Genomic DNA, 24,725 nt, shown 5'->3' with positions numbered 1-24,725 from the left:
GCCAGAGTCAGATCCCGCCGCCACCATCTGTACAAACAAGAGTGAACACTGCCCGGGGTGAGTTTTCTAGCAAACACAGGAAACTAGAAAGTATGTCACTCATGCACTGTTAACCAAGGATTGAAGCCATAAATCATGTGAACTACGAGGAAGTAGGAATGAACTTCCCAGTAAGACCCTGCGTGTCTACTCTCCCTAAGCTGAAACGGAGACTGCGAGGAATAAAGAATGGGGTGAGCCCAAAGCTGGCTTGGGGTTCAGGGCATGAGAGCGTACAGCCATCTCTCTACCTCCCTCTGCTAGCACAGAGGGAGGGGCAGCTACCAGGGTACATCACACAGCTTCAAACAGGTGTGGATAATAGTTCCAAAGTACCCTGGAAAATCACCTGCGAAGCAAGCCCCAGGGGACACTTCCCAGGGCTCAGGGCACTGCTGCCCTCTTGGCCTTCCTGGGGGTGCTGAAGGCAAGTTGCCTCAAAGGCCAAGAGTTCAGAGAGGAGAAGGTCCTAGCCTGGGTTTCACTTGTGGTACCTTGCCACTTTCCAAGATATTGGTAAAAGGGAGAAGTGACTGGAAATTTGGACTGGTAGTGTAGGAATTTGTATGGGGTGCAACTTCTCTGCTACAGATTCATGGTATGTGTTGGGGATGGGCACAGGGCCTAGCCAATCCCTGGCATGTTAGGTGCTCCCCAAATGTCCACTGGAGGAAAGAATGAATGAGCTCAGTCTTTTCTCCTCTAACATCTTGGAGACCCCAATATACTACTCCCAAGCGCTTTGTTCTGTTAGATACAGCTGGGAGTTTGAATCCTTATTCATTTTTCCAAAATGTTTTTAGTCCAGTTTTTCTTTTCTTCCTTAAGGCCCAACATATTAAACATGATACAAAGCTCATACAGTTTAAATTCTGTTATTCTAAATATTGTCAAGCATTTATCTTCAATAGAACATTTACAAGCCCTGGTCAGTGTTAACACTTTAGAGCAATATTTGTCTTTGGAGATACGTACTTGGCAGAAAGTTTGGATTATAATTAAATATTTATACTGCTAGAGATATAGGTTGAAAAAAATCAACCTGAACAGCTGGTGGATGGCATAGAAGCAAGAAAGATTCTTTTTCAAGTCCTATTGGGTTAAAGCTTTGGCTTCAGGAATCAAGGAAAGCCTTTGCTGTGTGTGTGTGTGTAGCAGTACTATTTGGGGACGTATGTTAAGATGGTGTCTTGCCTGGGTGGAGAGTGAGCTGTGGGAGCTCAGCGCAGCTGGGCCAGGCAGGCAGGTCTGTGGGAGTCCGTATAGTGGTTCTGAGCATCTTCCCAAACCATTTCCATGTCTCTCCCTCTGTTGTAGTCACTGCGATGGTGTTAACCTCACCTGTGAAGCCTGCGGGGAACCGGGAGGCCTAGAGGTGCCCCCCACAGAAGGCCCGGTGAGCCCCACCACCGAGTATGTGGAGGACACCCCGGAGCCGCCCCTGCATGACTTCTACTGCAGCAAGCTACTGGACCTGGTCTTCCTGCTGGACGGCTCCTCTAAGCTGTCGGAGGCCGAGTTCCAAGTGCTGAAGGTCTTTGTGGTGGACATGATGGAGCGCCTGCACATCTCCCAGAAGCGCATCCGCGTGTCGGTGGTGGAGTACCACGACGGCTCCCATGCCTACATCGACCTGAGGGACCGGAAGCGGCCCTCCGAGCTGCGGCGCATTGCCAGCCAGGTGAAGTACGCGGGCAGCGAGGTGGCCTCCACCAGCGAGGTCCTCAAGTACACGCTCTTCCAAATCTTCAGCAAGGTCGACCGCCCCGAGGCCTCCCGCATCGCCCTGCTCCTGATGGCCAGCCAGGAGCCTCCAAAGTTGGCCCGGAACTTGGTCCGCTATGTCCAGGGCCTGAAGAAGAAGAAGGTCATCGTGGTCCCGGTGGGCATCGGGCCCCACATTAACCTCAGGCAGATCCGTCTCATCGAGAAGCAGGCCCCCGAGAACAAGGCCTTTGTGCTCAGCGGCGTGGATGAGCTGGGGCAACGCAGGGATGAGATTATCAGCTACCTCTGTGACCTTGCCCCTGAACCTCCTGCCCCCACTCAGTTGCCCCCTGTGGCACAAGTCACTGTGGGTCCGGAGCACTTGGGGGTTTCGACCCTGGGACCCAAGAGGAACTCCTTGGTTCTGGACGTGGTGTTTGTTCTGGAAGGGTCGGACGCCATTGGTGAGGCCAACTTCAACAGGAGCAAGGAGTTCATGGAGGAGGTGATCCAGCGGATGGCTGTGGGCCAGGACAGCATCCACGTCACGGTGCTGCAGTATGCCTACGTGGTGACTGTGGAGTCCACCTTCCTGCAGGCGCAGTCCAAGGCGGACGTCCTGCAGCGGGTCCGGGAGATCCGCTACCGGGGCGGGAACAGGACCAACACGGGACTGGCCCTGCAGTACCTGTCCGAGCACAGCTTCTTGACCAGCCAGGGGGACCGGGAGCAGGCGCCCAACCTGGTCTACATGGTCACGGCGAACCCTGCCTCTGATGAGATCAAGCGGATGCCTGGAGACATCCAGGTGGTGCCTATCGGAGTGGGCCCCCGAGCTGACGTGCAGGAGCTGGAGAGGATCGGCTGGCCCAATGCCCCCATCCTCATCCAGGACTTTGAGAAGCTCCCCCGAGAAGCTCCTGATCTGGTGCTGCAGAGCTGCTGCTCTGGACAGGGGGTGCAGATCCCCACTCTCAGCCCTGCCCCAGGTATGCAGGGCCCTTGCACGGGTGCCAGGCTGGGGGTGACCTTGGTGGATATGAGACTCGTGGGTTCTAATCCTGGCTCCCCTGCTCAGTGTCTTTGGTCACATCCTGCCTTCAGAGTGCCTGTGTCCTCACCTCCCAGGCAGGGAGATGCATCTGTGATTCTTTACTGGGGAGGAGCTTTTCTTGTAAATTCAAAGGTAATATAAGTATATTGTTGACATTTCAACAATGCCAAAGATATGGAGTAAAAAACATGTCTTTATTACACAGACTTATCTCCGCCTAATCCTACTCCCTGACTCAGAGGTAACCTGTTAAATTCGGTGGCCATCAGCTTTTGGACCCCACTGGATGGATACAATTATTCTAAGTCGCTGACATTCTTTGGGGCAAGTCCAGGAAGTTAGGTGACAGGTAGCAGGTTAAATCCTCAGGTTCTGGAGCCAGACTGCCTTAGTTTGAATCTCACCTCTGCCACTTACTAACTGGGTAATTTTAGACAATTTTTGGCATAACAATTTTTGGGTAATTTTGGGCAAGTACCTCGGTATCAATCAGTCTCCTCATCTAAAATGGGGATAATAATAGTACTTATAAAATGTTCAGAACAGTTCCTAGGGCATAGCAACTGCTCGAAAAACACTTGCCACCCCTGCTGTGATTATTGTCTTCTTAACGGATGCTAATGTCTGAACAATTCCTAGTTCACAGACATCTTTATTTGGTGTGTTTGGGACCATCCCAGAATAACTAGCCTTCTTTTAATGTCTCTTGATCCTCACACTTGTTATCAGTGCCTTTGTTTCTTTGTTCTTATTTTAATCAGAGCAACAGATTTATTTAAATTCTTATGATATTTCTGCAGAGGAAAACAGTAATAGCGTCCTCTTGTCTGATCTCAGAATGGTGTTTAGGCCAGAGTTTGTTTCCCCACTAAGATCGTGACTCTGCCTGAGCAGTAACACAAGCACTAGGCATTTATGATCGAGACACCTTACAGGCCTTACCTGCCCATAAGACCCAAGAACACACACGCTAATATCCCAGGGATCTGCTGCTACTCCATTTCCGTTTGCCTTCTCCCTGTTTTGCCGCTCTGGTATTTCAGTCAATTCTAGAAGAGCTGCAGCCTCCTGCTAATGAGGGAGCAGGTGCCTCTTGTTTTCCCGGGAGGCATTTAAACTGCCTTTGGGTGGCGCTAGAGTCCTCCCGATACCTCCAAACCTGGGGCACTCCTAGGCCCCTTCGCTTCTCCTTGGCTCATGTTATCATCGTGCAGGATCATGGAGCTACCGCTCCCTGGTGGTGGCACCTGATCGGTGGTGCCCTGCATGCCCGCCCACTGAACTCGCGTGTCTGCTGCACGTGTACGCTCACCTTCCTGGTCTCTTTGCAGACTGCAGCCAGCCGCTGGATGTGGTCCTCCTCCTGGACGGCTCCTCTGGCTATCCAGCTTCTTACTTTGATGAAATGAAGAGTTTCGCCAAGGCTTTCATTTCAAAGGCCAATCTAGGTGAGTGGTGCGCCTGCAGGAGCAGATTAGGAAGGGGCTCTTTCTGGGGCTCGTCCTGCTCCAAAGGGTGATTCTGTGTTTTCTTTCCTGTCAGGGCCACAGCTCGCACACGTGTCAGTGCTGCAGTACGGAAGCATCACCACCATTGACGTGCCGTGGAACGTGGCCCAGGAGAAAGCCCACTTACTGAGCCTCGTGGACTTCATGCAGCAGGAGGGAGGCCCCAGCCAAATTGGTAACGTGGTGCCGTGGGCTGGGATGCAGGGGCTGGTCTGAATTCTTGGCATAAGTGACTGAGTGACCTCGGCTACTTTACTCCTTGGCCTTAGCTTTTCTTCCTTGTAATGTGAGGGCCTGGATGTTCTTCCAGGTCTCGTCCAGATCTCACGTGTGTGTGAGACCCTCTCAGTCTCTGAATCATTCCATTTTTGTGACGTAAGGACCCACCTGGAGACAGGCTGCCCCGCTGGTTTCAGAAACACTATTTCCTGTAGTCAGGACTGACTTGGTGTGGCTTGTTCTCCCTGATCAGGGGAAGCTTTGGGCTTTGCTGTGCGATACATCACTTCGGAGGTCCATGGTGCCAGGCCTGCAGCCTCGAAGGCAGTGGTCATCCTGATCACCGACGTCTCCACGGATTCAGTGTCCACCGCAGCCGATGCCGCCAGATCCAACCGTAAGTAGCCAGTGTACAGGCCTGAGACTGGGCTAAACTGCTAGAAGATTGAAAAAGGGCAGGCATGACTTTTGGATGTCCTGGCTGATTTTAAATGCTGAATACCCACAGGTGGCCTGGTTTCAAACAGTAGGAAATTGTCCAATCTCTGTATTATTTGGAAACCAAACAGTAATAAATGCGTGTGTATCCTTCATGTGTCTGTAGGCTTTAGATTGTAACTTTTAATTGTTCCATATTTTCACTTTGTGTCCAGGAGTGGGTCATACCTCACACCTTTCCTTTTTAAAGTGGTATCCTTGGTCTCTCCCCACTCTCCCCATGTCTGAGGCTAACGTGGTACATTATGGAGCCTGAGAACCATCAGGGACCTTCATGTGTTCAGAACCTTTTTCCAGTACCAGCCTAATGGGCTTAGAGGGTGTGGGGTGGATAAGAGGCAAAAGCTGCTGCTTTAGGAAGGGGGTGATACAGATGTGACACGCTCAGTGTCCCAGAAGAACTTGTGCTGTAAATATCAACAGCATGTGAGCCAGGACAGGTATGGTAGTGCTGAGGGAGGGCTGGGTGAGTGGAATGACGTGAAGTCCTCTCATAGCCGTCTGGAGAGTTGTCCATCTTTCTGTTCTGGAATTGTCTTTTCTCTGATGCCTTCCTGAGAGGTGTTCACTCCTTTTTCTGCCCCACATCTGAACTACTCAAAATGTGCACATCACATTGCATTTGTTTGTTACACATCTGTTTCTTGAAAAACGGGCGTTCTTTGAAGGCAAGGGCAAAATCGTGCTTATTTTTTGTATCATCTGTGCATGATGCACAAAATAGGTGGCCATTTAATGTTTGTTGAATGAATGAATGTGACATGTTTATAAAATCTATTATTTTAGGGAAAAGGACCCAAAAGGGAAAGGATAGGTTTTTGATGACACAACCAACTTCAAGAGCTGAAAAGTTGCTAGTGAAAAGTCAGCTCTAACTTTATGGAAATTGCGAATACCTTGAACTTTCTGGAGAACTAATTGGAGGAATTTCAGGATGGAGACTTTTCTTTTTTAGTATTAAGACTCCAAAGAAAGACTATTACCAGGAAAGGAAGCAATTATGATCTAGAGGAAACATATGTGACCTAGGGCAAGTCATTTAACCATTCAAAGCCTCAGTTTCTCATCTGTAAACGGGCTTGCACATACTGGACTCAGCTCTGTGACATGCTCTCTGCTCTTCTTATACTCACCCCTTAGGTGGTCTCATTCAGTGTCATGGGTCTACATACATTTATACACCACTGACTTCAAAATTCCTATCTCCAGCGCGGATCTCTCATGTCAACTCATAATGTTCTAATAGGTAACTCAATATAAATTGAATTCCTGACTTTCACGCCCAAATCTCATCCAACTGCAGTCTTTCCCATCTTAGAAAGATGGCAATTCCATCTTTCCAGTTGCTTAGGTCCAAAACCTCAGCAGCCTTGATTCCTCTTTTTCTCTCATAGCCCCATCCAACCCATGGGCAACCTATAGCTCCATCTTCAAAGTATATTGAGAACCGCACCACCCACACCACCTCCACCCCATTGCCTGATCCAAGCCCCCATCCTCTCTCACCTGGGCTATTGTAATGTCTTTCTAACTGGAACCCCAGCTGCCACCTGTGCCCCTGGGGTTCATAATCAACACAGCAACTGTATCGACCCTTCAGCTCATGTCATTCCTCCAAAGTCTTGGCTGGCTTCCCGTTTCACTCAGAGAATATGTTAAATCCTTACCGTGGCCCATGAAGCTTTGCACGATCTGTGCCCACTCCCTCTCTTGTTTGCTCTGCTCTAGCCACCCCGGTGGATGCATCGTTCTTCTGCTCTGGGGCATTTGCAACTCGCCGTTCTCTCTGCTTGGGATATCCTCTCGGCCCATTCCATCCTTCCTTCAGGTCTCTGCTCAACTGTCTTCACTGAACACTTCTCCAATCACCTTGAATGAAACAATAACTCCCACTCCTACCCCTGGGCTCGCCCATCCCCTGTATCTCATTGTGAGTTTTCCTAAGCACTATCCATGTCTGAAAAGCTCGATATTTACTTCTTTGTGTGTTTTTGTCTGTCTTTCCCCAGTGTAAGCTCCACGAGGGCAGGGACATCATCTGCTTTGTTCACTTTATCCCCATTGTCTAGAATAGTACCTGACCCAGAGTAAGGAGCTCGCTTACATTAGTGGACTGACTGAATATCCTCCTCACAGGGTATATGTATGTTACCGGTCTGGAAGACATGAGGCTCTATACCGAGGCTGGGTATAGCTTCAGGCCAGTCCATTTTGAGCCCACCTGACCAAAGCAGGCTGACACCAACCCTTACTTGTTCCTCTGCTAACTCTAGGAGTGGCAGTGTTCCCCATTGGAATTGGGGATCGGTATGACGTGGCCCAGCTGAGGGTCTTGGCAGGCCCAGACGCCAGCTCCAATGTGGTGCACCTCCAGCGAATCGAAGACCTCCCCACCATCGTCACCCTGGGCAATTCCTTCCTCCACAAGCTGTGCTCTGGTGAGTCTTGTAATATCTTTCCTTCCCTCCTCAAAAAACAAAAACAACAAAACCCATTCTAGAGACCCGAGGGCACCCATGCATAAGATTTGTCCTAGAATGAAGATTGTTACATAGACTGGGACCGTTAAGTCTCTGCTCATGGAAAATTTGTACTAAAACCTCCAAGGGGCTACCAGAAAGCTCTCTGTGTATAGCCCTCCTTCCATCCTAACTGTCCCTCTAAACTTTGGCAGAGAAAGCCCATGCTTACTTATGCACAGGGATCTTGGCCAAAGACGTGGAAGATGAAGGAGCGAACCCCACCATCTGCAGAGAGCATGGTCTTGTTCCCCATGCCCTATACTCACCCTCAGCATGCCAGTAAAGGGCTTTAGAAATACAGTGACATAGACTCTAATAGCAAAGCACCCTAGTTGAAGTTGCCTTCAGGTGAGAAACTTGTTTTTTTTAACCCACTTTGATGTATTTTCCTAATGTAATTAGCGGTGAGTCAAAACCAACTACAGAGTTATTGTCCTTCCCTCCTGGTGGAAATCTTCAAGACCTCTTTCAAATTTTCAGGGTCTTGCCTCATTTCCTCCCTACTCCCCCCACTAGGCACTGATCTACATATGAAAAAGGGAAAGGAGATACTGATTGTGAAAAGCTTTGTGAGCCTTAGTTATTGCCATATTGTCACAGTGCTATCTTCATAATTATTAATAACCACAAAGCTTGCTTGAAAAACCACCTATATCTGATGTGTCTGGATCCTGACTGGTAAACTCTCTCAGATTCTTTTCAAAGTTAAGTTGATGTGAAGGCCTAGCCCAGGCAGCTCAAGCAGACATTGTGAATGGCTTAGAATTTCTGTGTGATGGGTGCGAACTCAGATCTTACTTTTGTCTGTTTCAGGGTTCGTCAGAGTTTGCATAGATGAGGATGGGAATGAGAAGAGGGTAAGTTCCCTTCTGTTGACTTGGAAAGAAAGATCAAAAATGCATATTTGGGGCCCTTGTCCTTCCCGGTTAACTTTTCTGCTTTTGGTCTTGGTCCAGTTCTTCTTATTGTCATATCTTGTTTTTTTGTTTTTGTTTTGTTTTTTTTTTCCTGAAATGGGGAGGGCAGGGATACACCTGTGAAGCTTATGTTCTGCATCCTGTCTCCTTGCCATTTAGGCACATGTCTAAGTTCTAGTTTCTGTGTCCTGAGAGTGGGGTCAGTGGCCTGATAGATGGCCTTAGAGTTAGAGTGCCTCATTCTATGCCCTGCCTGGATCTGTTTCTCCCTTCTGCAGCCGGGGGACATTTGGACCTTACCTGATCAGTGCCACACAGTGACTTGCCTGCCAGATGGCCAGACCGTGCTGAAGAGTTATCGGGTCAACTGTGATCGGGGGCCAAGGCCTTCCTGCCCCAATAGCCAGTCCCCTGTCAGGGTGGAAGAGACCTGTGGCTGCCGCTGGACCTGCCCCTGTGAGTCCTTTGCTTCACCAGCCCGGACAGTGTTAAAGGGGCCGTGCTTTTAGCTGGGCTCTGCAGACAGGTAGACCAGAACCTGACAGCCCAGAAGCATCCTTTTCCTCCTCACCGCACACACCTTTACCCAGGATTCCTCCCACTCGTGTACTCTGGACATGTTTTTATTCAGGCCCTAGGATCCCCGTCGTCTTCTTGCATCTTTAGAGGGCACTTCCCCAGACTATGCATAACCAGAAGGAAGAACTGATTTTCTGAGGCCAGTGCTCAGCATGGCTGTTGGCAAGTCAACCTTTGGTACTGTATGCAATGGAAGCGTAGCCGTGAGAAAGCCGCTCCCAGAATACTCTCCAGTCACACCTATAGCGGTACGGGAGTCGGGGGTAATGCTCTATCATCACAGTGGCTTAGGAGGGGGACATACTCAACTCCATCGCCTACAAACCCGTGGCGAGCATCATCCATGGGGGTGTTAGCCCTCGGTCTCATGGTTGGGAGAAATGATCATCTTGACTCAGCAGTGGATAGGTCATCATCATTATTATGTTGAACAGGCACAACTTGTAGGGTGCAGTAAAAGCTCTGTTTTCTATCTCACTCTCCCTTTAGACTTTATTTAGCAGGATAAATTTTCTCCCTGGACTGGATAAATACTACCAGACTTCACGTCTCTTCTGTTTATCCATAAAGAGTTCAATGGTCACTTTCAGTCAGAAAACTAAGTCTTAGTTTGGTAATTAGATGCCCACTCTTGTGCGATAATCAAAGCCTTGACCTTGAGTTAGAGTTAAAACACCTCCCTAATTCCAGTTTGGGCTGCCTGCATCTGGGAAAGGGGTGAGGTCAGCTTACCTCCCAGATTGGAGCGTGGAAAGAGGGGAATTGGAAGGAGGTTCAGACGGTTCTTACGTGACTGGTGCTTCTGTGAGGCTCTGCACGCTCTGGCCCGGGGGGTGTTTAAAGCAGCTGCTGATTCTTGCGAGCTCTCTTGAAGATTTCTGAAGAGGCTTCCTTGTTGTAGTCCTCTGATACTCAATCTTGGGGGGCAAGAAGTAGTCTATATCCTTTAGCTGGCTGTTGTTTCTCTCTGCTACTCTTCTTGTTTTTGTTTTTTGTTTTTTGTTTTTTTTTTAACATTAAACCCATCATAGACTCTCTCTGTTGGGGTCCTGCTTGTCCTATAGCTGAAGTGCTCTTAGATCACATTTAGAACAACCCCAGGCCATCATCTCTTCTGAAAGTCTCAGATCTGATCTCCAGGACTCAGGCACCTTTGTCTCACCGATGGAGTGAAGTGCACCTAATTCCCCAAACAGTAAAGGCCACCTCTGGCCAATGGCAATAGTTCCTCTCTTTTAGATTCTTCAGGTATGTGTCAGATACTGGTTCAGTGTTCCCCATAACTGCATGGAACATAAACCCATGTCTGGGAGTGGCCTCCTGAAAGTCCTGCTCCCTAGGTTTGGGTGTCCCATTTGTTCCTGGTGGGGCATGTGGGGATGTGAGACTCACAACACAGTAGCAGCTCTCTTCAAATAAATTTCTTCTTAAATCCAATCCAACAATAAACCTCTGACTCTTTATATCCTTGAAATGAGTAAAGGGCTTTAAGAGTGATAAAATTAGATTTTGGTTATTTTTTTGAAACATATTTTTAAACTTCTTATTTTGAATAATTTCAGACTTATAAAAAAGTTGTATAAATAGTACAAAAAATTCCTGAATACCTTCACCCAGATTGTAATATCTTATGTAATCACAGTATAGTGATCAATCAGGAAATTAACTTCAATAAAATACTATTATCTTATTCAGGTGTGGCCAGTTGTCCCACTAAAGTCCTTTTTTTCAGGTGCAGGATCCAACCAGAATCACATATTACATTTAATTGTCATGTCTCCCTACTCTCCTTAAATCTGCCACAATTCCTTAGTATTTCTTTGATTTTTATGACCTTGATGTTTTAAAGAATTCTGGCTAGTAATTTTGCAGAATGTTCCTCAATTTGGGTTAAATTCAGGTTACACATTTTGTCATGAATACCCCGGAAGACATACCGTTGTCTTCTTTGGTGTTTCAGGAGGAGGCACACGATAATCACTTTGTCCCATTACCAGTTTGATCACGTGGTTAAGATGGTGTACACCAGCTTTCTTCACTGTACAGTCACTATTTTCCTCTGTGCAGTTAATAATTGTCATGTGCAGAGATACTTTGCAACTATGGAAATGTACTTTCTCCCACTAAATTTAACATGCACTGACACCAAATAGTGATTTTCAATTTCTATCATCCCCTTCACGTTTATTAGTTGGAATCCTATTGAAAGGAAGAGCTTTTTCTTCTCTGTCATTTATTAATTTAATTAATTATTTGTATCAATATGGACTTATGAGTTCTTATTTTGTTCTATGGGATAAATGACTTACTAACATTATTTCTTTTCTTCCTCAAATGGTCCCAGACTTGGCGAGTCCTTTCAACGAGGCTCTTGTATCCTGTTGACATGTCCGCCTTCCTTCCTTTCTCAGACAGAAGCCTAGCTCTCAGTATCCACAATATGTTTATGTATTGGTTTAATACCTGAATACACAAAAAGTAGTTTCAGAATTACTAACCAATACTTTTATGAAAAACAGATCTCCTAATTAGAGTACAATATTTGTGTACAATTCTTTCTGTATTTAGTCTTTGAGTATATAGTAAAATTATTTTCAAAGTTATTTAGGTTGTCCCCCTCCCTTCAGTGTAGTTAGGCTATTCATTATCATTAGTTTAATTTGTTTCTGTTTATATTCCATTTTGGATTTCCCTCATTTTCATCCTTGCTGATTTGATTTATTTGTTTTTGGTTTGTGAAGCATTAACATGGTTCTAAATGTCAGAATAGTACAGAAAGGTGGACAGACAGTCCTTGACTTACAATGGTTTGACTTAATGATTTTTTGACTTTACAATGGTGGAAAAGCAATAAGCAGTCAGTAGAAACTGTACTTTGAATTTTGAACTTTGATGATTTCCGGGCTAGTGACATGAGGTACACATTCTACCGTGACGGCAATGCAGTGAGCTGCAGCTCCCAGCCAGCCACGCTCTACGGTGTATTCCTTGTGTTAGATGATTTTGCCCAACTGTAGGCTAATGTAAGTGTTCTGAGCACGTTTAAGGTAGGCTAAGCTGAGCTATGATGTTCGGCATGTTTGGTGTATTAAATGTGATTTTGACTTAGGATAGTTTCAATTTACAATAGGTTTATTGGGACGTAACCTCATGGTAAGTCGGGGAACATCTGTACTCAGAAGTGTCACTCCTATCTTTCCCCCATCCTCTATACTCATTCCAACCTATTATTTTCTGGAGGTAACCAATTTTATTAATTTCTGGTTTATCCTTCTTTACAAATGACTTTTGCCTTTTTTGATTAAAAATATATCCTGGAAATCCTCCCTATTAGTTCAAAGGGAGTAGAGGAGATAAGAGATGTTCACAGAAATAAAGCAATGTATCCAAGGTCACAGTGCAAACAAGGGGTGGAACAGAATTCAATCCTGAGTTTCTCTGGCTCTAAAGTAACCATTGCATGGTTATAGTTTATCTCATGATGGGCAGAGCCATTCTCGTTAACTTGCCATTTGTGAGCTAACACCATTTTTTTGCCTTGTGACTTATTAGATTCTCCTAGCATTCATTTGGGTCTGGAACCGTTAAGAACTGACAATATTCATAGCTGGAGTATTTGGGATCACTTGCAGTATGGATGTCAGTAGGCCAGTAGCATTCAGTGCAGTCACTTGGAAATGACTGCCTACTCAGGGACTTGGGGGATTTTTGAGTGGAAGAACTCTTGGAGAGGCTGCTCAGCTCTGACAGATGGTGCATCCAGACCCATCATTTGTCAGTGGCTGTGCTGTCTTGATATACACGTCACTCACGCCCGTGGAGATTGCCCAGGCCTGGCTGTGAGTGCTTCATTTATGTCCTCTTTCTTTTTTAAAAATTTTTTTTAAAATTGGGGAATATTGAGGAATAGTGTGTTTCTCCAGGGCCCATCAGCTCCAAGTCATTGTCCTTCAATCTAGTTGTGGAGGGTGCAGCTTAGCTCTAAGTCCAGTCGCCGTTTTCAATCTTAGTTGCAGGAGGCGCGCAGCCCACCATCCCATGTGGGAATTGAACTGGCAACCTTGTTGTTGAGAGCTCACACTCTAAGCAATTGAGCCATCTGGCTGCCCCTCTGGCAGGTCAGCTGCAGCTCGTTGTCTTCAATCTAATTGTGGAAGGCGCAGCTCACTAGCCCATGTGGGAATTGTACCCGGCAACCCTGTTGTTCAGAGCTCGTGCTCTAACCAACTGAGCCATCTGGCTGCCCCACACAATCAGCTTTTTAATCACGTATGGCAGTGATGCCTTCCATGGGGGAATTTTTAATGAATCATCTTACATAAATGAAAAGTATTCCCAAATGGTGTTTTAATAGGAACCTTGAGAATTTGCTGATTATGTGAATGAATCAGTGGCAAGTTAGGTAGTGCTGAGACCCAACCATTTGTTTTGGCTTCAGAAATATTTCTCTTGTGCGATCTCCTAAGGAATCAAGTCAACATGGCCACTTGTACCATTAGTCACTTGGCAGCTGAAAGGTCACATGTGTCTTGAGGTGAACTTTCTTTACAATGAGATCGTGAGCTCATGGTTTGCTTAGCTCCTCATGATTTCAGTGAGTTGTAACACCCCTACAATTTAACTTTGTTTCCTGGGCCAAGGCATCCCTGTAGAATAGAGCATTCACTGCACATTAAAATTTTTTGGAAGTGTGGTTCTATAATTTGCCACATTTTAATGTAATACTTGTCTTTCTAAGTCTTCTCTAGGAAAATACTTAATGTGTTTCTTACCTAAGCCACTCTACCTCTCAGAATCTCAGTTTCCTAATCTGTGGAAAGGAAGAATTAGATTATAGGACCTCAAAGGGCCTATTCAGCTCTCAATTCTATTTATCTATGTGCAACTTGGTAACCCTGCCCCTTTGCATGTCTGGGAGTTTGCATATGTCACATCCCTCCTTTGCTCTCCCCTGTCCAGGTGTGTGCACGGGCAGCTCTACACGCCACATCATGACCTTCGATGGGCAGAATTTCAACCTGACTGGCAGCTGTTCATATGTTCTATTTCAAAACAAGGAGCAGGACCTGGAGGTGATTCTCCATAATGGTGCCTGCAGCCCTGGGACTAGGCAGGCCTGCATGAAGTCCATCGAGGTGAAGCACAACAGCCTTTCCGTTGAGCTCCACAGTGACATGGAGGTGAGAGCTGCTTTCTGTGGGTCCCCTGGCAAGGCAGCAGCAGAAACTTGGGGAAGCCACATGAACCTGGTGGCAGTTGGTTTTAACTGGTGCTCCTGTTAGGGACTCCGCTGTCTTAGGAGGGGCTTATTGCCATCTCCCTTGTTTTCATGTGATTTCATGTTGTTCTCGGCCCAGATTTGGGACCAATCTTAGGTAGCATTAAATTGTGAATTTAGTGCCAGTTTCTGGCACTGGTAGAAAGTTGGGGTTGACACCAGTACTGTTTACCCAGCAGGCATTATGAGTCCTGTGCCTGGAGCCTATGAGCTTTCCAAGGGAAAATATTTTGTGCCTGAATTAGGGCCTTTGGAAATACTATTTAGGGCCTAAACATGATGTATGGCTCCAAAATTCAAAAAGAAAACTGCAAAACTGATTTAAATAAATGTTTGATTAAATGTTTACAAAAGGTTATATTATGCCAACTCCTTTACTTGTTTGTTTAGAAATCATAAGTATTTCATTATGTGAAAACAGCTTATAGATTAGATCTCATTTTGCAAGAATTCTCGAATATGCACAGTAATTGCTGAAAACCATAGCTAGTTATATATTAAGTAACTCAGAGCCCAAACTTTTAAAAGGAGAAAAAGTCTTCTGAAATTTTTGCAGTAAAAAATTGTATTTATTGTGAGATGTGAGTACATCTTAATATGTTTGATATGATGTGTGGTGGGGCCTCCAAAGAGCTTCTATTGACAAAAAAAGAAAAAAAAGAAAGAAAAAAAGAAAGAAAGTAAAAGACTTAGAAATGTCCTGTTAGATGTTTCTAGAGACACTGATTGGATGAGCTGGCAAAATGGCAGCTTTCCTAGCCTATCCTGAAAGAGTCATCCTCCTCTATGGAGTGCACAGAGACTCAAGGTACAAAGTGCATTTTAACCCCTAGGCTTTCAAGTTCCAGGTGCATGACTCTCTGTACAATATTACAGTGTGTTCTCCTGCCAAGCTCTGCAAAGCTCCTTTACCTTAGAAGAGCTGCTGACAAATATAAGGGTTTGTGGGTAACACTGGAGTTGAGTGTGGTGTATGTTGGGGACTGTCAGTAACTTCAGGAAGGAGCTAAGAGTGAAATTCTAGGATTGCTTATTGCTGTGATGACTGATGAGTCATTTTATTCTTTGGGCAGGTGGGGGTGAATGGGAGACTGGTCTCTGTCCCTTACATGGGTGGGGACATGGAAGTCAACATCTACGGTGCCATAATGTATGAGATCAGATTCAATCATCTTGGCCACATCTTCACATTCACTCCACAAATCAACGAGTTCCAGCTGCAGCTTAGCCCCAAGACCTTTGCTTCAAAGATGTATGGTCTCTGTGGTAAGAACATCTTCTCGATTCTCCCCCTTTTATATTTATAAACCTTCATTGCTCTGCTCTCAGGATTCTTGGATACTTATGTTTGTGGGTCTTGTAGCAAGATTCAGATGCTGGTGGGGATGGAGAATGACCAGGTTTCTGGCATCAACGTGTTGGCACCCACAGCTAGTAACCTAGCTTTCCTGGTTTCTCCAGGGACCTGTGATGAGAATGGAGCCAATGACTTCATGCTGAGGGATGGCACGGTCACCACAGACTGGAAAACGCTCATCCAAGAATGGACTGTGCACCAGCCGGGGAAGACATGCCAGACTGTTACTGAGGAGCAGTGTCCTGTCTCCAGTAGCTCTCACTGCCAGGTCCTCCTCTCAGCACTGTTTGCTGAGTGCCACAAGGTCCTTGCTCCAGCCACATTTCATGCCATCTGCCAGCAGGACAGTTGCCACCAGGAGCAAGTGTGTGAAGTGATTGCCTCTTATGCCCACCTCTGTCGGACCCATGGGATCTGTGTTGACTGGAGGACAGATGATTTCTGTGGTGAGTGTCCGTTAAGTACCCCTAAAAATTGTGAATACCAACTAATTTTGGGCTTGCTCAACTTCTCTGGGGCTCAGATTCTTTATCTGGATAACAAAGACCAAAATCCTCCGTTTCTTATTACCTAGGATTCCAGTTAGGATCAAATAAGATGGTAGATGTATAAGCAATTTGAAAGTAGAATTTCTACGTAAAGGAAAGAATGATTATTTCTATTAGTATTTCTAGTATTCAGAAAAATATGATTTTAATGTATTAGATATATACGGGTGTCAGCAAAGTACAGAATACCCAGTCACATTGAATTTGAAATTTTAGCAAGCTTTAGCAAAGCCTTCCAGAGTAGGTCATGCTTAAGCAGGATTTTGAACAGTGAGTGGAATTTTGTCATTTGAATACCAAGAAGCTTCTTAATTTCAAATACCAAAGGATTGCTAGTGTAGGTATCTTCACTTGGCATTTATGTATCTTTTGACATGTAGAGGCTAGCAAAATGAATCGGATATGCCTCCTGCCTTCAAAGGGTGCTGGAGTGTTAAAAAGGCTGTACTTCAACATTCTCAATTATCGACTCTAATCCCTTACCTTTTCTTTGGGGGAAATCAATATGGACAAGCATCTTGGAGTCTCAGAGTTTGTTATCATAGAGCTCTCAGTAGCTCTAACCTGGGCCTAGAGGACTTGGGCATCCTAGTCCCAGCTCAGCTGGTGATGGCGTATTCTCTTAGTCTTTCTGGATCTCAGTTTTCTGCATCTTAAAATGAGATAGTTGAACTAGACAACCCCTAGTTTCTTTTGACCTCTGGTTTTCTGAGTGTATGTGAACCATACTGCCTCCTTTCAATCTGCCTACAGATCAAGGGGCAAATTTTAGTTTCAGAGTTACTGAGAGCACCTTCTCTGCTTATGAATTTCTTTGTCTACCTCCTGGCTATTTATCATGAATATATAGGAAAACCGTTGGTGCTCTAAATCCTTAGAGACCTTCTCTGCCACCTGTTTTGGTACCATCAGAACATGATGAAGGGGTTGAGCAGGGCCAGAGTGGGAGAAGTGAATCACCTTGTAGCTTCTCTCCCAAGGCAACTCTTCATAGCTGTGGATTCCTTATTTCATTTCAAGAGGACTTTTTAAGCATTAGATGTTCATGTATTCAAAAGAAAGAACCACGAAACTTCCTAAGGACACACAGGTTTATATCATCAGTTAGGATTAAATTTGGCTGCAAATAACAGAGAAATAAAATTCTGTCACACAGCCTATCAGAAGGAAATGGTTTTAGCTGTTTTTGGGCCTTAAACTGGATTCTAGCTTTTTGATCTGGCCTCACTTGGGTGTGTTTTTCCTCATGGTTTAAGATAGAGCTCTAGTTGTCATATCCAGCTTCCAAGAAGCAATATGGGGGAAAGATGGAAAAGGAACAAAGGCATACATAGTTGTCTTTTTAAAAAGATTCCTGGAGGCTGCTATAGGATTCTACACTTCCTCTTGCAGTTCATCGGTCAGAACTTTGTCATATGACTACATTTAGTTGTAAGGGGACTGGGAAATGTAGTTTTTATTCTGGGTGATCATATGCCCAGCTTAAAGGTCTGTTTCTTTGGAAGATGGGGAGAATGACAATTGGTGGAAACTAGCCATCTCTGCCCTAACAAATTTGTCAGATTATTAGCCATCTTGAGTTAGCTGTGCTTCTGTTTCCCTCACCTTCTCCATCTGCAGCTATGTCGTGCCCACCATCCCTGGTGTACAACCACTGTGAACATGACTGCCCCCGGCACTGCGAGGGCAACTCGAGCTCCTGTGGAGACCATCCCTCGGAAGGCTGCTTCTGTCCCCCACACCAAGTCATGCTGGAAGGTAGCTGTGTCCCTGCAGAGGCCTGTACCCAGTGTGTTGGTGAGGATGGAGTCCGGCACCAGGTTGGTGAGGATGGAGGCCTCTTACCTCCCAAGAGGCTGCTTCTCTCTGGGGTCAGTAGGATGAAGTGTTCACCAGTGATTAGCCCCTTCTGACTTTGGAAGCAGGGGTCAACTCATAAAAGGGTCATTGAAGGATAGGGAAGCAGTATGACATGGTGGCTTTGGAGTCAGATCTTGGTTCAAATCCTGAGTATGTCATGTATTGCTATGTGATCAAATACCAAACTGTTAATAACACTTTGTTCACAATACATTACTACCACTACTACTTGTATCATTATATTTATGCAAGTAGAATCCTATAGGCACCCAGGAGGGGATGGGAAAATAATATTTCATGTGGTGATGTCTACCACTATTAAGATACACATATGTTATGTACTTTGCATTGCACTAAGCATTATATTTCATTATCTCAACTTTTTTCAGAGCTGTGTTTACAAGGTATTAAGTTAACTGTGGTCAAGAGTGTTTAAAGAACACTAGTTAAACACGTTTCTTTATTGCAGTACTCTTTAGAGGTTTTAATGTACTAATGTGTGTTACCAATATTTAAGAGGGTTTTTGCTTCTTATTTGACGGTGGAACTTGTACCTGTGATGGATGAGCGAGTATGTGTGTATACACGTGTGCATGTGCTCACCCAGCATGCCCTTGGGCTAGGATTCCACAGAACACATTGGATATCTTACATCATCTCATAAATAATCACAAAACCTCTATGAGAAAACTAAGGCTTAGCGAGCTTAGGACCTTGCCCACGGACAGTTTGTAAGTGATGGAGTTGGGAGCTGGACTCAGAATTGGAAGCTATGTCTGACTGCACAGAGCTTGCTTTTTCTGTTATATGAAATTGCACTTTTGCTAGGTCTTTTTTGGGCTGATTTGCTTGGAAGTCATCAATTCTTTTATGCCTGTAGGAGTTATTGAGCACATTTTGAAAGGAGCCTCTCCCATTTTGTTCTAAGGTGGCAGTCATATGAAGCAACTGCCTGTACCACAATGTTACCCACATGAGTTGACAAAACCCTACATTCTTCTCCCTGATTTGCACAGCTCCTGGACTCCTGCTGGGCTCCAGTGACGTGTACCACTTATAGGTGGTGCTAGCACCCAGTGGTCGTTTCAGTTTGCGGGTAGTGGTAAGATACTCTCAGAGGGAGGCAGATATGGCCTCTACCCTCTTCCTTGGAATTCTGTGATGAGAAGTGAGCTCCAGTTTGCAAAGTGTTTTTGGCTCCGTGAGTGTCAGCTGTCTGCAGGGTGTCGAAAGCAGGAAACTTGTGAATTTTATCTTAGTGTCTCTATCCGTCTTTCCTTGATTCCTCCTGTCTGTCTGAGTCTATTTCCCCTTTCACTTTTCCCTCATCTTCAGTTCAACACATTGGAATATGCATTCGAGTCATGTAAAAATGCTTCCAAATCGTGCTATATTTTTGACATAGAAACAGTCTAATAAATATATTTCAATATCAAGTCACATAAAATTAGTTAATCAAAAACCGTGGAGGAAACACAGCCAGTTTTAGTTATTTTAGTTATTTTAGAGGGATGAAAACAAATATCTCATTTCAGCCACCTGCAACTGCAGATTTTGCTTTCAAGCCAGAGTAAGAATAAAAATCTAATATAAAGAATATTTCCATTAAATGATTTTTTTTTAAAAACTGAAAAATAAAGCCTAAAAAGCTTTTCTTCAGGGAAATAAAGCAGGGTATAAATCTCTTGTGGTAACTTTGGAAGGGCAAAATATTTACCAGTTTCCATAGCTCTTGTTTATTTTACTAAGTGCACGCTAACGATGTGAGCCTTTGTAGCCGGCTCAGAAGGGATCCAGAGCGGTGTACTGGCTGTCCGTCTCTCAGTGTTGGCGGGTAGAGGGGTGCTGTGCCGGACAAGCACTGCTCAGCTCAGCAAGAGCTGTCTCCCTCACCCAGAAGCCTAGTGCCTGGAGCCTCCCTTTCTTCTCTGGTCTCTGATATTCTGAAACTGGCTCAGTGCTTATATGTTTCATTTGTATCTTCCCTCGAATCCTCAGCTGTGGTGCACGATGCCTTGCATGTGTCCCTTCTCCGACCTTGGGCTTTGAAGACTACCATATTCTCTGTAGGCAGCTCTTTTGTCATCTTGATTTAATCTTTAACACGAGCCAGCTCTTAAACCTGTTCTCCTGTCTGAGGAATAGTCACGCCCTGGCCCTGCTACCTGGTGGGTGAGACAGGGCGGCCTGGAATTAGCCTGTGCTGATGCAGGGGCGCCATCTGCTGGCCTACTTGCTGCATAATCCGGCATGTTAGGCCTCTGTAGAGCAGGCCACTGGTGCTTTCAGAAGCTTAGCCTTAGCTAAAAACGGCTTTTTCAGGGGTCTTAGCTTCTGTCCCCTGCCTAGCGTGGGCCTCATTAAAGCTTCCTGGGAAAATGAAAATCCCTGGAGAAGGTTTAGCACTTGCTTTTCTCATCTATTGTGGTATTACTCACTCAGGATAATTGGAAAGTTGTATTATTTATTCTTAAATTTAGATTTCTGAAAGTCCACAAAAAAGACACTCTTTTAAAAGTCCCTTAAAAAGAGAAAAAAAAAAGCCCAAAACATATGAAAACTATGACCCTCTCCTTTCAGATGAGAAAAGAGAGAGTCATATTTTTTATATGTTTTGGGCATCACTTTTGCCTTTTAAAAGTCTAAATATAGCCCCCATGGCCCTCCTCCCCAAAATTTGCCATTTTCTTGGTGTCACCCTCAGTGTAAAAGAGCAGGAAAGAGGCAGGGCAGAGGCCTGAGGAAATGTGAGATGTTTCCCCAACCCTGCCAGTCTCCCTGATCCTACCTCCTCTGAGGCCAGTACCCTGGGCCCCTCCCTGGGTCTTCCCAGCCCCTTGGAGAAACTCTAGAATAACAGCTCCTGCAGCCTCTTTTCTGGTTTCCTGTTCCTGATCCCTCCCTTCTCCATCTTGCTGCCTTCTCCCTGTGGGCCCTTATTTAACACTCTTGTCTCAGAGGCAGGGTCCTGCTTACAAAGCCCAGGGCTGCACCCCACCTCCCAAGTTAAGCACAACCTCCCCAAGAAGACAGGGAAGGCCTCTACCATTGTCCCCTGGCCCACAGGGACACTCCTTCCTCTGTTCACCACCTGGAATTCCTTCTCCTGTCCCATGAGCCCAGGCCCTTCCCGCCCTTCAAGGGTGAACCTGCAGGAGGGCTCTCTCAGCACTCCGGCCCTAGCGAACTTTCTTCGTCCTCCTGCGGTCCTTTTATTTTTTCATTTTAAAAAACAGTTTTGTGGAGGTATAGTGTACATATAATAAGCAGCACCTATTTAAAGTGCTGCTTGATGAGTTTTGACAGATGCATATGCCTGTAAAACCACCATCGCTATGAGGACAGTGAATATTCCCATCACCCTAAAAAATCTCCGTATGTCCCTTTTTAATGCCCCCCCAACCGCATCCCCATATCCCACCCCCAGGCAACCAGTGGTCTGCTTTCTGTCATTATAGATTCATGTACATTTTATGGAATTTTATATAAATAGAATCATGTAGTATACACTCCTTTTTGGCCTGGCTTCTTTCACTCAGCATAACACTTTTGAGATCCATCCATCCATCCATCCATCCATCCATCCATCCGTGTGTGTTGTATGTTTTGATGGTTCGTTTTTATGGCTGAGTCGTATTCCATGGTGTGGATGTATCACAATTTATTTACTTCATTCAACTTTTCACGGAATCTTATTTCCTGAACTTGACTGTCAGCTATTCAAGGGCTGTGACAGCGTGTGTTCACTGCCTGTCCCTCCCACAGCCCCAGCAGTGTGACCCACTGTGGCTAACGACATGAGGCAGGTGTAGCCCAGAGAGCACGTGGTATCTGGGGCCAGGATGCCAGGTGCAAATCCTGGACGCGCCACGTGGACATGTTCCTTCTCTGTGCCTCAATAGCATCACTTGCGCAGGTAGATAATAGAGGACGTAACTGACGGGGTTATTGTAAGAAATATAAAGGGAATAAATGTAAAGTCCTTAGCAAAATATCTTGAACATATTGAATGCTAGTTGTTACTGGGAGGCAGCCAAATACAGTGTGAAGAGGATGGGTTTGGGGTTCGAATCCTAGCTTTGCCGCTGTGACGGTGGGACCCTAAGCAAGTGCTTCAGTTTTCTCATTGGATGAGGGAGAATACTAATAAAACTGTCGTCGCCAGGGGGTTGCAGTGAGGATTAAATGACTACTTGATATAAAGCCCTTAAAACAGCAGCACACAGCAGATGCTCTTCACATGTTGGCTGTGATTTACTGAGTGAGTGGGAGGTGTCAGGGGAGGGTCAGGGGGTTTAGTCCTGCAGGAGGAGGGGCAGCGTGGGGGCAGGTGCTTTACTCAGAGACCTCTGGTCTTCCTTCTCAGAGGGTTGATGGCTGACCGAGGAAGCAGGCGGAATAAGTGAGACTTTCTTGACCTGGGAACTTTGTAGAGGCCTGTGAGCTACTGAATAAGAATGTTTTATTCAGGGGCACTTTAACTTGCATTTAATTGTAACTTGGAATTCAACTTGGCTGGGTCTAGAGGGAGAACTAGTCCTGGCTCTGCAGTCTCCACGTGTGCTAGTCGTGGTCTCCCACTTTTCACAACAGCCCCGGGTGAGTGGCCTCACTTCACAGGTGAGGAAACTGAGGCACGGAGGAGTGACGCCCACACTGGAGTTCAGGTCTCCCTGACTTCACAGCCCTTGTGCAGCAGGGCTGCAGGCACCTCTGAGAAAGTTGTTTTACCAACTGGGTGAGCCCCATCTGAAACATTGTACTCGGTCGGGTTTCTGAAATCACCTCCAGGGCTCACAAAGTGACGATTCTCGGAGTTTGGCTGTCATCCCCTCAATGTTTCCTGCCCATTGTCTTAAGTCGATTCCAGAAATAAATGGACTCTTTTCCCAAGCTACATCCCAACTTCTCCTTTGGTTTGGGAAATGGTTAATGGTGTGATACAGGAATTCTCATTTTCTTGCTTTGGTTGGTTTAGCGCCACCATCCATGAAGGCTGTAATGAAAGCTCCCATGTTTCCTAAAATCTGTAGCTTGTCGTTCCCCTGAGTTTACAAAGCAGGACGGGCTATCTTTCCGGGTGCCTCTGATCCTCCTCCAGCACTTTCTTTCTCAGAACCTGACACTGCCTTTCAACTTGGGTCTATTCACCTGTGCGGCCCTGACAGAGATGGGGCTCAGGGGAGATCCAGCCAGAAGTGGGGGAACTGGCTTCCGTGTATTTTAGGGCTTTGTGCTCTAGTGTCCTGGACTGCCCACCTGAACCTCCTTTTCCCTCAGTTCTTAGAAACCTGGGTCCCGGACCACCAGCCCTGCCAGCTCTGCACGTGTGTCACGGGGCGGAAGGTCAGCTGCGCGTCGCATCCCTGCCCCACGGCCAGAGGTGAGCCCCTCCCCCCCCCGGCGCTCCTGCAGTAAGAAGGGCTCTCTGGAGGCCTCCAGATCCGAAGGTGGATTCCCTTGGCCTCGCCTGTGTTTCCTGGGCCAGCCCACTCTTCTCTCTCTTTCTGGGCTGGGGTCGGTCGTCGTGCTGCTCCTGGAGTAGCCGCTCTCATAGGCTAATCCTGTCTTCCTGTCCTGTGTGGCCCTCAGACTTAGAGTCTCCTGGCGGGCACAGTCCAGGGCTCCCAGGACACCCCGAGGAGACTCATTCGTCAGCGGTCCCATGGCCCCATGCCTCATGGCCTCCCGCACTTGGCCTGTGCTGGTTTCAGTGGATGAGCGTCTGCATCATTTTAAATCCTGCTCCAGGCGGTACCGTTCTTATTTCTCTAACTTCTGTGGCATCCTTCTCCTCCAGCTCCCAAATGTGGCCTGTGTGAAGTGGCCCGTCTCCACCAGAATGCAGACCAGTGCTGCCCGGAGTACGAGTGTGGTATGTGTCCCACCCTGGGCATTTCTCCAGGGCCCAGCCCCACGTGAACGATGTGATAGGCGCTGCAAGGGGTCTGTGGTCTCAGGCGCAGGCTGTGTGAAAGGAAGTGGGTAAGGGCTGACTGGATTTTCCAAAAAATGGAAAGAGCTACCTCTGGAAAATAGGATTGCTTCCTAGAAGAAATGCTGCAATGAATCATTAAATGTCAGGTTTGAAATCCTTAAAAAGGAATGGAGTAGTCACTGGGGGGGAGGGGGGTGGAGGTGCACAGAGGTTTACTGAAGAGAAAGGTATGCCAAAATAACCCATTTTCCTTTTCCTTTTTGAGGATACTATATAGATATAGAGAAGGCTGCGCACAGGGCACCTTGATTTCAGCAAGTTATTTGTCAAAGGGTCTCACCATAGGCTTGCAAACTGCTTAGTGAGTAATGGGCTGAATAATGGAATAATGAAATGAATCCAGAGCTGATGGAATTATGCTTACCATGACAGGAAACCTCAGATGGATGCCTTGTCCCCGTCCTGTCCAATGTGTTTATTAATTGTGTGCCTGAAGACATAAACCATGCTTGTAAAATTTGCAGTGATGCAGATCTTTGAGGGAGAACAAATAGATCAAGCGATAGTCTAAGAATCTATAAAAAAAATGAAATAATCTAAGAAATTTATTTACGCTGATGAAATTGATCAGGGATAAAGAGAAGTTCTGTGGGGACGAAGATCTGATTTGAGAACAGCTTGTGTAAAATAGGCCTGAGAAT

At 46.0% G+C, this 24,725-nt stretch overlaps 1 protein-coding gene across 1 annotated transcript in view; it reads left to right on the top strand.

The window, feature by feature from the left end:
* The window catches only part of VWF (von Willebrand factor), a 138,187-nt gene that overhangs the window by 87,987 nt on the left and 25,475 nt on the right, over positions 1–24,725 (top strand). Inside the window, exons 28-40 of the mRNA XM_033116665.1 lie at positions 1,357–2,735; positions 4,132–4,248; positions 4,343–4,483; positions 4,781–4,924; positions 7,299–7,463; positions 8,361–8,404; positions 8,743–8,920; positions 14,003–14,223; positions 15,395–15,587; positions 15,783–16,124; positions 17,847–18,046; positions 23,367–23,469; positions 23,887–23,961. Of these exons, the coding sequence (XP_032972556.1) occupies positions 1,357–2,735; positions 4,132–4,248; positions 4,343–4,483; positions 4,781–4,924; positions 7,299–7,463; positions 8,361–8,404; positions 8,743–8,920; positions 14,003–14,223; positions 15,395–15,587; positions 15,783–16,124; positions 17,847–18,046; positions 23,367–23,469; positions 23,887–23,961 (3,302 nt within the window). The remainder of the gene's footprint in view (positions 1–1,356; positions 2,736–4,131; positions 4,249–4,342; positions 4,484–4,780; positions 4,925–7,298; positions 7,464–8,360; positions 8,405–8,742; positions 8,921–14,002; positions 14,224–15,394; positions 15,588–15,782; positions 16,125–17,846; positions 18,047–23,366; positions 23,470–23,886; positions 23,962–24,725) is intronic.

The sequence above is a fragment of the Rhinolophus ferrumequinum genome, chromosome 10 (genome assembly GCF_004115265.2).
Source record: "Rhinolophus ferrumequinum isolate MPI-CBG mRhiFer1 chromosome 10, mRhiFer1_v1.p, whole genome shotgun sequence".
NCBI lineage: Eukaryota > Metazoa > Chordata > Mammalia > Chiroptera > Rhinolophidae > Rhinolophus > Rhinolophus ferrumequinum.
This window is presented reverse-complemented; position numbering and strand designations above follow the sequence as displayed.